The following is a 15,852-nucleotide window of genomic DNA, read 5'->3' as shown; positions in this document are numbered from 1 at the left end:
TTATGGTTTCGGGATAGGTCTAATGGAAGGATATTATCTTTTAGGTAGGTGTATATCTTTCCATAGAGGGGTGAGTCAGAATTGACTAGGTGGCATATGACTTGGGATTTAGGATTGTCGTAGGCCAGAGAAAATAATTATTCCACCAAGAAATCATAACAATTTTGTTTGTTTGGTATTTGTAGGAGGGAGGAAATGGTTGCCATGGCATCTAGAACTTTGTTGTTCACCTTTTGAATCTGCTCATATTTGATGTCCATAAAGTACTTCTTGAAATCATCCACCATGCATTTATAGGGCATCAACTTGTCATCCTTTGTTTAATAGTCTTCATTAACCTAATTAATAACCAATTTGGAGTCTCTAAAGACTTTCAATTATGTGATCTTCCATTCTATGACCATCTTAATGCCTCTGACTAGAGCTTCATACTCAACAATATTATTTGTACAAAGAAATATTAATCTGTAATATTCAGGGATAGTGTTGCCTTCTGGAGTAATAAATAGGACATCGACATCTGGTTCATGTTGTGTGTATGATCCATCAAAGTAAAAGATCCATGGTTTTGTTGATATTGTGAGGATGTATATATCTGAAAATTCCACATGGATTGGATGACTGTCTTGTAGGGTTGCCTCTGCTACCTGATCAACTATAGCTTGCCCTTTGATATCCTTTCTATCTGTGTAGTGAATGTCAAATTCACTTAGAATCATGACCCATTTAGCTCACTTGCTTGTGAGAGTGGCTTTGCTGAGTAGATATTTAAGGGATCAATCTTTGCTACCAATTTGACTGTATGGGCTAGCATGTAGTGGCGAAACTTTTGAGAAGCAAACACCACTGCCAAACAAGATTTTTCAATGAATGTGTAGTTAAGATTGTATCCATTCAATGTCCTGTTGATGTAGTATACTGCCCTTTCTTTGCCTGTTGGATCTTCTTGTGCTAGTAATGCCCTCAGTGACACTTATGTTGCTGATATGCAGAGAAGAAGTGGTTTGCCAGCTATTGGTGATACCAGGATTGGTGGATTCATCAGATATTGCTTGAGTTGATGAAATGATTTCGCACACTTGTCGTCCCATCTGAAAGGTGCATTCTTATGGAGTAGATGAGTGAATGGAAGATACTTGTCGGCTAGTTGAGAAATGAATCTTCTTATGGATTGTAGCCATCATTGTAGAGATCTTAATTGACTGATATTTCTAGGAGGTGCCATCTCCATGATCCCTTGTTCCTTTGCAGGGTCCACCTTGATTCCTTTTTTTGAGACCATGTATCCCAAAAGTTTTCCGGATGTTACACCAAAGACACACTTCTTAGGATTGAGTCGTACATTGAATTGTTCGAATCTTTGAAAGATTTTATCCAGAATTTCTAGATGTCCTTCTCTTGTGAATGATTTCGCCAATAAGTCATCTACATAGTCTTCCATGAATGTGTGCATCATGTCATGAAATATTATGGTCATTTCTCTTTAATAAGTCGCTCCTGCATTTTTCAAGCCAAAAGGCATGACATTCCAACAATAAGTACCCCATGGACAAGTAAATGTTTTATCTTGGTCCTCTGGTGTTATTTTGATTTGATTGTAGTCAGAGAAACCATCCATGAGGGATACCATAGCATGTCCCACTATTAGATCTACAATTATGTCGATGTTGGGTAAAGGAAAGTCATCCTTCAAACAAGCTTTGTTGAGATATCTGAAGTCTATACAGATCCGGATGCTTTTATCTAGTTTAGAGACTGACAAAATGTTAGATATTCATTCTGCATAATCGATAGGATAGATGAATCCTACATCTAGTAACTTCTTCATCTCTGCTTTGACCAATATGGCGACATGTGGGTTTTGTTACAAGATAGGGTTGTTGTTGCACCAAAAGATCGACCTGCCAATTCCCGATACAACCAATAGACTTATAGAATCCACAGGAGGCTGTTAAACCATGTTGTGAATCCTCATGAGGGATGCTGGCCTACTGCCAACAGGTTCATCTTTCTCAATTTTAGTTTGGCAGGTTTATCTCCAAGGGCTATAGATAAGTGATGCATGATTAGATCCAAATCTACCCCCGACATATCTGCATAAGACCAAGCAAAATTGATTTTCTTTTCCTTGGAGAATTGGATGAAGTCGGGCCTTTCTTGTTCGGTTAGTGATTCGACCGGTGTATGATTCGTGATGATGCTTTAGCGTCAATATTGACTGATTGAGTTGGCTCGATCAAAATTGGTGATCTCTCTTGATAGTGCTCAGGAAGAGTGTCAAGTCTCTCATCTTCAGGCGCCTCAAAGACGTTTTCACCATCAAATACGTCTTTTGTTTTTACAGTTTTATGATCTAATACTTCCATTAAATGGTTTTCACCATTAGATCTATTTTTTATTTTTCTTTCGAGACTAAGAGACTTGGCACTCTCTTGATTGAGAACTTCATTATGAGTGTCACTAGTGGAACATGTTTATGGGTTTATATAACAAGGGTATTGGACAATAGTGTCATCATTTGGGAAGATAGGTATGTTAAATTGTTCAGGTTATTCCCAGTCTATGAGTTTAGGATGTATGAGGGGTAAGGGATCATTTGGCGAGTTAAGGTCCACAATAGTGAGGGTCATGATGGATATGTTGTTAAAATCGGCGTTATTTAGGCCAAAGTATATGATGATATCCTCTTTAGAATCGATTTCTCTTAGAACCTAATCATCCTCACTGGAAACATTGATATGTTGTGATCCAACTTCAACTAGTCTAGCCCCTGAATTTTGTCCATCATAGGGTATGGGTGTATATGTGTGGATTGTATCTACCTCAATGTCCTTAGTGACATCAGAGCAAGTATCCCATTCATATTCTTTTGAGTCTGTCTCAGAATCACTTTCCAAGGCTATACCATTGTATTTGACAGGAATATTGTAAGGTGAGAAGAGTTCACTGATAATTGATACAAGTTGTGTGGCTTGTGTTGATTTAGGTTTTGTACTTTCTTGTATTCTTTGAATTTGTTCATAAATAGTCTCTCTTATTAGAGTAGTAGGCTCTTCTTGTTGTGGTTTAGATTCATCTTCCTTGTATGTTCTAATTGTTCCTTTTATGACTTATTGTGTACTGTCTTGATCAGGTTCTATCATTGCATGCACATGATGTATCTGTTTGTAAGAAGCTTCCTCTCTTTGGATAGAAAGTTCCTCTTGTTGCTTTTCATATTCCTCATCTTTTTGTTCTTTGTTAATCCTTGCAGTCGCTTGATGTAGTGCTTCTTTCCATGAGTCTTCTTGGTATATGACCTTTCTTTTCCATTAGGGATTTTGATGATGATCTCATTTTTGTACTGGTTGAATATGCTGGTCATACCCAAGTCCATATTTATCTTGGGGTTGAATTGGTTCTATGATGCCTTCTTGACGCTTGCTAATCGAACCCGTTCCTTGATATCCCATACCCTGCATGATTTTAAATCCTTTGCCATACTATTATGTGGTAATAGTGATGTTAATATATGTTGCTCTTATGTCTTCTTCATCTTGGTAGAGCCAATTCAAAATGTCTTTGTTTTTTGTTTCATCCGCTAGGGTCCCTTCTTGAATGAACATGCCATCAAACTTTTTGATAGGTTGTGAAGATTGTTGTTTGAAAGTTGATGGTTGTCCATGAGATTTTGGTGAAATCAACATCTATGATAGACATAGGGATTCAAAAGAGTATTCCCCCATGCCTTTGTCTTTTAACTTCATACATTTCTCAAAATCTATGGATAGAGTTTTGAGTTGATCCTTGTTGTTTGCTAATGTGGAAGTGGGAGCTTCCTTGTTATGGGGTACAAGAGCATTTTGAACTTCTTTGAGGTTATTGCAATATCGGAAAGGATTAATGTGTGCTATGATAGTAATTTCCTGTTCATCATATGGAAATTTTAGGCACTGATGATATGTGGATGGCACTGTTTGCATTTCATGGATCCAAGGTCGACCCAAAAGTATGTTGTAAGACATGTCCATGTTTAAGACTTGACATAGAGTATCTTTCTGAACTGACCCTACTTGAATGGGTAATACCATGAGCCCTTTTGACGATCTTTCCTCATCATTATATGCCTTGATTGTTATATTTTTCTTTGGATTAATGGTTGTTTCTGAGAAACCCAAAGCACAAATAAGTTTTAGAGTGCAAATATTTAGACTGGCTCCTCCATATATTAGTACTATTTTCACTCGATGTTTGTAGACTAGGAATTTGATATTGAGTGGGGTATTATGTGGATGATTAAGAGAAACATCATCATGTTCTAAAAATGACAGATTGTGAGGCACAGTTAAATGTCCCACCATGGCTTGGAATCGGTCAATATCCAGGTTGTTTGGAATTGTAGTGTCCATGAGATCCTTTTCTAGAATATCCTTGTGTGCGGGTGAGATCTTGAGAAGTTCTAATATGGATATGTGAGCGGGTGTCTTCTTCAATTGGTCTATCAATTTGTATTGATTGTTTAGGGATGTTGTTTCTTTAGTTGTGCTTCCCTTCAAGACATATTTTTGTGCTCGTGTCGTTACATTGGCAGGGATATGTTCTTTTTTTTTATGGTAATGACATTAACATGATCATCAGATGTCGATATGTGATTGATAAAATTGTTGTACACATAATTGATATGGGATCCTTTTTTGTTCGAGGATGAGGATGAGCCTTTGTCATAATTTGGAAGTGTATTCTTAAATGTGGCATGATCATCATTGGTCTTATGACCATCTACTGTTATGTCACCATTATTGATTAGATCTTGAACCAAGTTCTTCAACCTTAGGAAATCATTTGTGCGATGCCCTTTGTTTCTATGATATTCATAATAGTGTGTGTCATTCCACCATGGTGGTTTGATTTGAGGCTCAAAATCCCTTGTGTTTGACAATGTAATGAGTTTATTTGCCAATAGTTCCCAAAATGCGGATTCAAGGGTTTATCCTAAAGGTGTGAACTTCCGTTGATATGGTGTTGGTTTTGAATTAGTGTTATTGTTATTGACTTGGTTGATGTTTCCTTGATTGCTTGTTCCTGGATTGTTGGTTCTTTGATTGGTATTGTTTTGAATATTAATTGGTGGAGTAACACCGGATAGGTTCAACATGGGTTGTTTCGGTTTAACATTGTCCACCACACCATCATTAACAACATTATTATTTCTTGTCCAAAACTTGGATTTGTCTGAGTTGTTATAGTAATTGTTGTTATAAGTGTTGTTTGATGAGTTAACACCATCTTTAGAGAACTTCAATGTTCCTTTCTTGATTGAGGCTTCTTCCACCTGAATGCCATTCTCGATTAGCTTGTGGAAAAGTAGGTAGACATTGCATTTTGAGCTGATAACTCATTTCATCATTTAAGTTGTCTATGAATATTTCCATTTTTTCCTTCTCTCGCACTTTCCGTGGGTATCTTGAGACCACGTGCCTCCAACGTTGTAAGAGCACCATGAAAGTTTCATTGTTCTTTTGTTTTGTATTGCAGATGTCTAGCATGGTGACCTCGTGTTGGATATTGTAGGAGTATTGTGAAATGAATTTATTCACTAACTCGTCAAATGATCTGATAGGAGGTGTGAGTCTTGAAAGCCATTCCATTGTCTGTCCTCTCAAGCTTCTTGGGAATAGCCTCATCATGTAAGTGTCATTATGGGCAAACTCCAAGCACATAGTGCAAAATTCCCTGTTGTGATCACGGGGATCACTCTTACCATTGCATTTGTCATACTTTGGTATGCCTGAGTTTGGTGGAAAAGGCACCATGTTTAACCTATTTATCAAAAGGATAAGGACAAATGTCCTCCAAAGAGCACCTTATTGTGGACCCTTGTTGCATATCTTGCATCTGTCGTTGGAGTGCTTGAGGTTGTTAGGTTATGTTTGCTAAGGGGAGCATTTTCTTCATTGAACCTTTGATGATCGACATTCCCTTGTTTACTAATGTTATCATGATTTCGGGTATCATCTCAGTCACAGGTGTTGTCTCGATTATAGGTGTCATCTCCTCCCAAGTGCTCTTTATTTTGAGTATGGGATGTGTAGGTCCTTGGCCTTGATCTTGGGATTCTTTCATTAGTGTTTCTTAAATTATCTATGTCAAAATCCTCAGGAATCCTGACTCCTTTACTATATAGCATGAGGAGGTATTTTTGTTTATCCGATTCTATAAGCCTTTCCATGAGTTTTTGGAAAGCGACATTCTCTTGACATTGTTGGATGAGCTCCTCGGTGATCTCCTCTTCCCCGATATGCATGTATTCGTCAAAAGGATTGGATCCCTAAGACTCATGCTTGTGGATCCTTTTCTTTGTTTTTCTGAGACAGAGTGATAGTGGGCATCAATATACCTCTAAAGTAGTGAATTCCTCTTCTCCTAGTGGGGTTCTTGGTGGAATTGGTGGCTCAAGAGAAGCTTCGTTGTAAGTGATGTAAATTCTTGGAAAGAAAGTGGGTTTGATCTTTCCCCCTTTGTTAAGATGTTGGTTGAATGTTGTTTTCTATGTAAAAGCCCTACTTCTCAAAGGCTCTTCATCAAACTCATTGGTTTTTCCTTGAAGATACAATCGCATATGACACAGGAAAATACGATGTGATACAAAGAGTTGATGGTTGATGTAGATAAATTTTCTCCTCTTGATAAGCACTTTAGGACTAGGTTGTCTCCTTTTCAAACCAATTTTCAGACAAGGATGCTTCTTCTTGATATGCTGAAGGGTGTTCATGCGAATGATCAAATTTTCAATTGAGATATTGGTTGGATGAATACTTTGTTTTGATTTCTAAGTCTACTCAGTCAAATAGAGGGTTCAATATGCCCTTATTGATATGACCAAGTATGTCAAATGATATGATACAGTTCCCTGATATTGGAAACTAAGTTGATTTGACCAACTTTAGAAAGCTAACTGGGTATGTTGATGTTTGGATTTGTTTGATTTGAAACTTGTGATCACTAACTGATATTGTGTTGATACAGTTTCTTTTGTCTACGTTGGATTTGACAAAAGGCTCAAAAGGGTATCTGAAAGTAGTTATGAATTTCCCCAAAAGTTGATAGATTGCTCTCTGTTTTTAGACAATTTTGGTCATGCACTAAAATAGACTGTTGATGTACTAAAGGATGACTCCAAAGCACTAAAAAGTTGGTCAGATGCACTATACTGCTCTTGAAATATGCTATCTAGTGTTGTATGATAATGCAAATATTGGTTTTACAATACGCTAATTTGCTATGCGCAAGCACTAAGTTTTGGTTGGTATGTGCTATTTGATGATGGATATGCACTATATTGATGCTCTTGATGCGCTAATATGGTGTTCACAAGCGCTATCTGATTTTTGCAATTGTCATTTTTGGTAATGCGCTAATTTTATCCTCTTAAGCGCCAATCTATAGATTGTAAGTGCTATTTTATGGTTTCAATGCTCTACATTGATGTTCTTTTGTGCTAACTGTCCTGATTTTCTCAATTTGATGATCTTATTGAAATTTTTGAAATGATCTTTGTGTTTTTGATGAATGATATTCTAAGAGATGATTTGAAAAGATAGTAGACAAAAGCAATAACAGTTTGTCTATGCTAAACAGATAGTGTATGTTTTTTTGAGGATGTGTTCAAATCCTCGATGTTTTCACTGGTTTGGATACAAATAAGACATATCAAGTAGACTCTTTATTCAAGGGTCATTGACAATATCATAGCTCACACTCGATACTCTTTCAGCTCAAACGACCGTGTCACCCCCTAGAGGGCACCCATTTTTTGCTTTTGTCCATAAATTAACCCAAAGAGGATTGCTCCTCAATTGAGTAGTTATCTTGGGAGATGTATGGTGAGTAATCTTGGGGGCAGGTTCTTCCCCACTCTTGCACTATGATATTGCCAATGTATGGAAACTGACTTGGCTCAAATTTTCTACTTCTATGGTTTGTAATAAAGGTTTTGTTCGGCGCGACAAATGATAAAATCAATTAAGAGACTTCCTGACCTTTAAAACAAAGGATTTTCACATCACAAGGATACTAAGGGAAGGTTATCAAATACACATTGCCGTTGGAGGTGATTTTCATCAACCTCCACACTTGATTATAGTGGGTTGGTAAACTTGGCGATAAAGTCATTGCCGACTTGGGTCGTACCCTTCTCACTAGCCCCCTCAAGGCTTGAGGAACGTAGACCCTCTAAAGGTTGTATCTTAATTTGTAAATCGAAAGAAAGCTTAAAAATGGTGTGTTTGGATTTTCAATCACCCAATTAAGGGGAGAGAATATACATAACACCTTCGAAACACGAAATACACACTTTCTTTTTATCCAATATCACAATTGTTTTCTATAAAGCTACCTTGGAGACATTGTTCCAAAAGACATGTGGTTCTTTTTATCCCAAGATAGCAATGTGTGAAGATAGCAAAAAAAAACTTTGAACAAATAAGATCCTGGCCAACCAAAATAAATTCGCCAAATGAATGAAAAACAATTGCAAAACTTTGAAAGCTTTTTAAGAGAGCAATGTGAGGTTCCTTTTAAGCTTCCAAATGAAATGTGAGGTTTGTTTTAAAATATTGCAAGAAAGGTGAATTCTTTTTACCTAAAATGTAAGCAAAGAAAACTATTCTAACTCCTCCTGTAGACAACTGTTAGAACCTACAACCAAACCAATTAGCCAAAATCCAATTCTGATGGTGGGCTTCACAAGCCTAATTTTTAGCTCTGTTACAATTTTTTGTCTTTGTCAGCTCTATGTGCTAAACTGTGGAACAAATGCGCTAAGAAATGATGCCTACGCGCTAGAAAATTCGGCAAATGCACTACTCTTAGGTCTGGATGCGCTAATCTAGTGTTCCTATGTGCTAAAATATCAAAGAGGGTTGAGCGCTAAAAGGCAGATCAAATGCACCGAAAGATGGTGTCTATGTGTTAAAATGTGCCATGGATGTGCTAAGATAAGCTATGGATGCACTAAAATAACTCTCTGATGCATTATTCTGATATTTTGACGTGATCTTTGTGTTAAACTTGTAATAAAAATGATAATAGATTTGGGGATGTGCCCCACGGTGAGCACCAATATTGAAGTGTTGGAATCTATGGTGATCAGAATATCAATATTGAGATCAAAGGACCAACATACCAATGAGACTTTTGCGTGCAAATATTAACTAACTTAAACTAGTTTAACTTCTCTAAGACATGTCTCATTGTTCTCTATCTCATAGGATCCCTAAAGCCAATGTTTTTCTCCCAGATCATTGAGCAAATGACTTAGGAATGACAACTCCAAGATCAAGTGATATTGCGATCTACATGCATGAATGCATTTTAAGGTCTATATGATATGTTCAAACTATGATATTAAACTAGGATGAAGATAATGATATGATAAATATATTAATAGACTATCTTAACATGATATACTAACATGAATATGTTATGATATGAAATGCTTCTTGATGCTAAAATGTTATTCTAACAAAGAGAGGCTAAAATGATTGATATAATTAGACTATAATGCAGATGCATGAAACTTGGATATAGAGAATGAAGAATGTGAGCTCTATTTATAGAGAAAATAGGGCAATGGATGGTTAAGATTGAATAATTTTAACAATGGCTAGGATTAGAAGTCACTTGATCCATGATTACAATTTTTCACCAATGAAATGGTAACAATTGTCAACAAGAGGTGGCTTGAGAGGATATGCAAGAGTCATTAACTGCCCGAGAAGACATGAAGGTCGCCTTGGGAGGTTGGGTTAGGATTAGGTTAGGGTCATCCATTGGATAAAACTTTTACCCAAGAGATAAACTCTTGTGCAAGGGTTAGATAGGATAACTAGAGTCAAAGCCATGAGTTCTTGATGAGACCCTTGAGTTAGATGAAGGTTAAGTTAGAGAAAACGTCTCTAACCATGAGGGAAGTTTGAATTATCCATTAAATGTTCATAGGACTTTGGGGACAAATTTGTAAGAGTCCTTACAAATTTGGGGAATTCAACAAGTTAACTTGTTGAAGAAATAAAGTCTTTATTGCATTTAGAAGTCTTTCTTCCAAACTTGAGAAGTGACCTCCCCAATTTTAGGGATGTGATATGGTTGGATGAATTAAGGCTAATTGATTGAGATTAGAGAGGTTCTAGAAGCATGCTTAGGAGGCAAGTGGGAAATGTAGGAAAGGGCAAGTGGGAGAAATAGGTTTGTAATTGAAATTAAAAAAAAATGTTTTATTTCAACCAAAATAGATGCAATTTGCATAAATGCAAGGTTGGGGGGGGGGGGAGGGGGGGATTTATAAATAAATTTGATTTATTTATATGCAAGGATCAATTTAATTAAATGTAAATTTAATTAAAATAGAGAAAAGGGATTTAATTAAATAAAGTGATTTATTTAATTAAAGGCTAGAAAGGGGTTAGATGAATTTAATTAAAAAAATCGAATAGTTTATTTAATCAAATAGATGAAAATGAAGAAATTAATTAAATATAATTTAATTAATAGGGGGATGTGGTTTAAATAAATATTAAATATTTATTTAAGAAGGTGGTTAGACTTATACGTCTATAGATTCTGCTATAGTTTCAATGGCCCGCATGGCGATTTGATCGAGCTATGAGGTCTGGTATTGCGGTTTGTTTTTCTGTTGTTCGGTGTTGATCAATGTTCTGGATTTTGTTCCACATTGCTTCGCGTTGCAATATTTTAGTTTGTGGATTTGGCAGAGTGTTTGGGACATTCTGGTGTGTCCTCAATTTAGATGGTTCATGATTTGGAGGTTTGCAAGTGAATCTCTTAGTTTGACAGTCAGTTTAGTGAGTGTTCTTGAAGTCCGATATAATGATGATGAAGATTCTAGTAAGTGGTGATGTTGCAGTTGTTTTTGTGGTAATTCATGATGCTTGTGGATGTTTCTAAATCGTGTCTTATCCGTGTTGGTGGTCTACATTGATCATTGTGTGCCTTATTGATAATTTTCCTTGATTCGGTGGTGTTCTTCATGTTCTTGCCCAACATGATGATTGTAGCGTGTTGCAAATGTTTGAGGTGTAATTCTTGGAGGTGTTTCGTGTTTGAGGTGTTGATTTAAGTCCATACTATGTCTTAGCTGACATTGTTTTGGTCCGCATGGAATGTTCTTGCGTGCATGGTTATATCCTTGTAATTTGTAATTTGTGATATGGTTGAGTCAACCTTGAAAGATAGGTTGATGATATGTATAAATAAATAATATTCATGTGAGAGAATTATCTGTGTGTGCGAATAATATTTTGATCATTCGGTAGGAGTGAAAGAAGTGTGAAGAAGTGCGAAGGAGTAGTATATGTGTTATGTGCTTAACAAGAACTGTAACCAGGCATGAGTAGATGCTATTTTCTCAGTTCATGATCTTCCAGATGTAATCCAAATGTTTTTGTAAGACAACAAGTCTTCCCAAGGGTTGTAGCCTTCTTTGTTATGTGTTTTGAGCAGTGAGCTCTAGGAAGTGTGCCCGAATGCATGTGCATTCCCCATTGTAATATTTCATATACTTCTAACAAGGTATCATCATATTGTGGGTAGGTTCCACTGGTGGTTTTTCCCTTGACTAGGTTTTTCACATCAAAAATCTTGGTGTTATGTGTGTTATTGATGTGGTGTTGATTTATGTTTTCATTGCTAATTATCAGATTTGAAGTTGTGTTTGAGTTAAGTAAATTTTTTGAGAAAACTAATTCCCCACTCCTCCCCCCCTCCTCCCACTTAGTTTTTTGCCTTGTTGCCAACAACCATTTCATGGTGCCTTTTATTTTTATTTTTTTTAATTTAATTTAATTTTTTTCTCACAAAGAGGGTTTGAAGGCAGTCGTTCAAAGGCTCTCTTTGTTGGTCAGTTTGGGGGATCTTGTCTCTCAATGCTCTTGGTTTGGGGTTGGTTTGGCTAGTATAGTGACTTTTGTCTTGGTTGCTGTGAAAGTTGAAGATGGGATCTTGTACCCCTATGTTCTTGACCTAAGTTCTTATGGCCTCTACTTACTTCCTCTTAAGGTGGAGTTCATTGGGTTTCCCTTTTGGATTTGGTTGGTTGAGTGTGCTTCACTTGGATCTAGATTTCTAGTGGGAGTTTCTATCCTAGTATTTTCTTTTGTAGGGCATATGGAGGTGGTTTTTACAATGGAGGTCAATTTGGCAGACACTTTTGTGGTGGCTTTTGTGAGTAAAAGTGATCTCGATCCTATTGAGGTGGGTTGGGTGGTTTGCCTTACTCCTAAAGTTTCTTCCTAGAGGATTTTGATGTGGTTCCCGTTGTTTCTAATCCTATATAGGTGGTTTTAGAAGCATAACTTACTGGGGTCTTACCTCAAAGTGGAGTGGTTCAAGATGGAAGACGAGTCAATGGCCTGTGGGTGTGGATTTTTTGGCTTGGAATGGTATTTGTTACTATTGTTGATCCTATTGAGGTGATTTCAGCTGCAAAGTTTGTCAAGGCTTGTCTTTGTGCTAATTGGACGTGGTGATTCTAGCAACTATGATATTTGTGTTTATGTGTGGGGCTACCCCAGTTGTTCCTGCGAATGCTCCTTTCAAGGAGGAGAGTTTATTGTTTACCAAAATCCCTACCATTGCCTTCTATTGATGTGGAGACAATTCTGGGGTTCTTGGAATCTCTTGAGGCGAAGGGAGTTGGTTCTCTCTCAGTTTTAGTCCAACCCATTGTTGTGCTTGGGTTGGATTTGGGTATTATTTCATCCCTCTTGGAGTGGGTTGTTAGTTCTTTCTTTGTGTTGTAAATGACCTTCTAGTCTCTGTGTTGGTAAGTGGCCTGCTTGGCCTTGTTTTTCAGCCCTTGTGGTTTGGATTTGTACCTTGTTCTGTTGCATTTCTAATCTTTGATCTCAGTATTGTCAGTGGCATGTTTGGCTTGTGTGTTGTTAAAAGCTTGTTGGCTTGTTTGTGAATGGTCTTTTCTGGCCTTGTTTCTTGACCCTTTAGACCTTTGTAATAGGGTCAACACCCTTGTTTTGCTGCTTTTATAGTTAAAAACAAAATAGCTCTTTCAATAATTTTAAAAGATAAATATCTTAATACACACTATATATATATGTGTGTGTGTGTGTTCAAGCCTCTTTTATCTCTTTCCCTTTTGAGAGTTTCTCATATTTCATATTTTATATATATATATATGTTCAAGCCTCTTTTATCTCTTTCCCTTTTGAGAGTTTCTCATATTTCATATTTCATATATATATATACTTTATAATATTCCAATAATATATGGATTAGGTCTATAGCATTAAGTTTTCTAAAACTAATTATTTATATATATATACTTTAAAATTATAATATTCCAATAATATATGGATTAGGTCTATAACATTAAGGTTTCTAAAACTATTTCATTTATTAAAATAATCTTATCAACAACTGAGTTGAAGTATTTCCAAATACAAAGATAAAGGACGACTATGTAATTTAAAAACAAGGCCTGACCTTCCCAGATGCAGGGTTTCCCCTAAAACGAAGGAGGACAAGAAAGTGGAGCAAACAGTGGAAACAGGGTTGAATGTTGACACAAATACAGGTCCCCTTTTCTGAATACACCATAAGTGCACTGTGATAAGGATTACATTCACAAAGATTCCCTGCACATGTAACCAATATTTGTCGCTTACTTTCCAATTTGGCAGAAAAAATATGTGAAATGAAATCATTCAGACAGAGCTCAAATTCTGATATAACCAGGGGATCAATAGCACTATTTACAAAACAGGAAAGGGAATTTGGGTGGTAAGCGAGCATAAGAATGGAGTAAAGTCACAGATGGAAGGACTAGCCTAATGGTCATGGGAGACTGGTCTTTGTAAATTACTGCTAGGAATAGGGAATGCGTGGATCAAAGCATAAGTCCATTAGTCTCACTTACCCCCAACATAACAGTCACAACTCCACTCCGATCCAGAGACCATGATGTTGCATCAACACCCATGTCTAAACTCGTTATCAAGGTAGCAGTTTCAATGGATCCCAGAAGTGCTGTGAGTGCTGACAGAGATAATGGGGCTGGATACCTTTTCAATGTCTCAGCCTGCATGCCCACAAACTTTAGCCACAACTTAACAATACAACTGTTATAACAGAGAGGTCCATGAATGTGACCAAAGTTTCTGTTACAGTAAGCCAGGACTAAAAACTAGAAAAAGAGAATAAGAAAATGAAATAGGACCTGTACTATTATGGAAGATGACAAGATTGTCACAGCTGTTATGAGGTAAATGCATCCTGTGATAATTTTGTCAGAATTGCTCTCGTGTAGGAAGTTAGGGATGATGTTTTCTGAATTAGGGTCTGATGAAGGCCAGAGCTGGCTTAAAGAAGGACCCTGCAATAAACTCATGGCCATTGCCCCACACACACAAAGCACTGTACCCACAATCTTGAATCGGCTGTGAGCACACTTAATGTCTACTTTCTCCATTCTAAAAAGCAAAAGAAAACAGAGTACTAGTTAAACCAGAAAAGCCAGGGTTTTAAACAAAAATTTTATCTTTCAAGAAGTAGAAAACATGATTACAGAGCACTCACCCAAAAGCCCATGCCATGACGAAAATAATTGCAGGCACCAAGTTGCCCATAGCCGAAGAGAAGGAAGGCGAAGTTTCCTTCAAGCCCATTAATGTCAATGTTTGAAATGCACACACTCTTTCATAACAGACACAAAAAAGTGCATTAAAATTCAAATTCTGTTTAATTCATACCACATTACATGAAAATCTGAGCTACAAATTGACTCACCCGCCAAGAGAGAGTAGAAGCAGCCGAGCCAACATAGAGAAATTGAGTTTGGACCGCTTGTTTCTGCAATTTTCAGACATAAATTTGAACAGATTAAGAATATATCATCCCCTGAAAGATCTCCAAGCAATATTATATCATCCTATGAAATATTTCGAAGACATACCCCAATTGAAACAAAATACTTCACACCTTTTTGGGGAAATCAATGAATTCAAGATTGAATTCCCATATCTATTCTACTATTTCTGTAAAGAGATCAGCAAAAAAATTATGGTGAAAAAGACTACTTACTTTTCAAGGAAGAAGGCAAAAGGGGTGAGTACCAAGCCCCCAAAAGCATTGGTATAAGCCACAAAAGTCAAGGGATTTGAACCCTTTGCCAATTGCTTTCCCACGAGAACAGAGCTAATTGCCATAGAAATCTGAGAACCCACTAAGGAGGCATATATGGCTAAGTCCTCTAAGCCAAGACCAGAGCCTCCCAGACTCTGCATTTTTGCTTTCAGGATGCTTTCTTACGCAGTAAAAGGATATACACACATATATAGATATAGATTTCATTTTCATTGTATATACTACCATACAGTAACGTAGGAAAGTTTGCTACTCTGTAGTGGATGCCTTGCAAGCTTGAACGTTACTGTCTTGTTGAAAGCTTGCTATTTAGGCATTGTTTTTAATCCTTTACTCTACAAGAGTAAGTTTTTCCTTAATTGAATTAATTATTAAGCATATTTTTACTAATTAATTATTTTAATTAACTAATTATTTAATACTATATATAAGTTATATGTAAGATTATTAACTTAAAAAGTTAGTTTCTTATTATAAGTTAATATAAGTAAAGATAATACTAATAATGACTTTTTAATAATATAATGTGAAAAATGTAAAAAAAAATATTATTATTCTCTTTTTTATTTTTTTCAATCAATATGAGATTTTATGCTATATGAGCATTTTTCATTTTTTTTGACTTAAAATAAAGGAGTTTTGAAAGGGTCTCACTCTTTTACAACCAAACAATAATGGTACTGTTGTTCACCAAAA

General features: G+C 36.5%; 1 protein-coding gene across 1 annotated transcript in view; it reads right to left on the bottom strand.

Moving 5' to 3' along the window:
- LOC131035586 (WAT1-related protein At5g47470) overlaps positions 1-15,340 on the bottom strand; it is a 57,698-nt gene extending 42,358 nt beyond the window's left edge. The window contains exons 1-6 of the mRNA XM_057967316.2: positions 15,094-15,340; positions 14,800-14,862; positions 14,590-14,706; positions 14,231-14,483; positions 13,931-14,092; positions 13,498-13,649 (exon numbers count right to left, since the gene is read on the bottom strand). Coding sequence (XP_057823299.2) covers positions 13,498-13,649; positions 13,931-14,092; positions 14,231-14,483; positions 14,590-14,706; positions 14,800-14,862; positions 15,094-15,296 — 950 coding nt within the window. The 5' untranslated portion in view covers positions 15,297-15,340. The remainder of the gene's footprint in view (positions 1-13,497; positions 13,650-13,930; positions 14,093-14,230; positions 14,484-14,589; positions 14,707-14,799; positions 14,863-15,093) is intronic.
- Positions 15,341-15,852: the final 512 nt, after the last annotated feature.

This window comes from Cryptomeria japonica, chromosome 3 (genome assembly GCF_030272615.1).
Source record: "Cryptomeria japonica chromosome 3, Sugi_1.0, whole genome shotgun sequence".
NCBI lineage: Eukaryota > Viridiplantae > Streptophyta > Pinopsida > Cupressales > Cupressaceae > Cryptomeria > Cryptomeria japonica.
The sequence above is the reverse complement of the archived record's forward strand: the minus strand, read 5'-3'. Positions and strand labels throughout refer to the sequence as shown.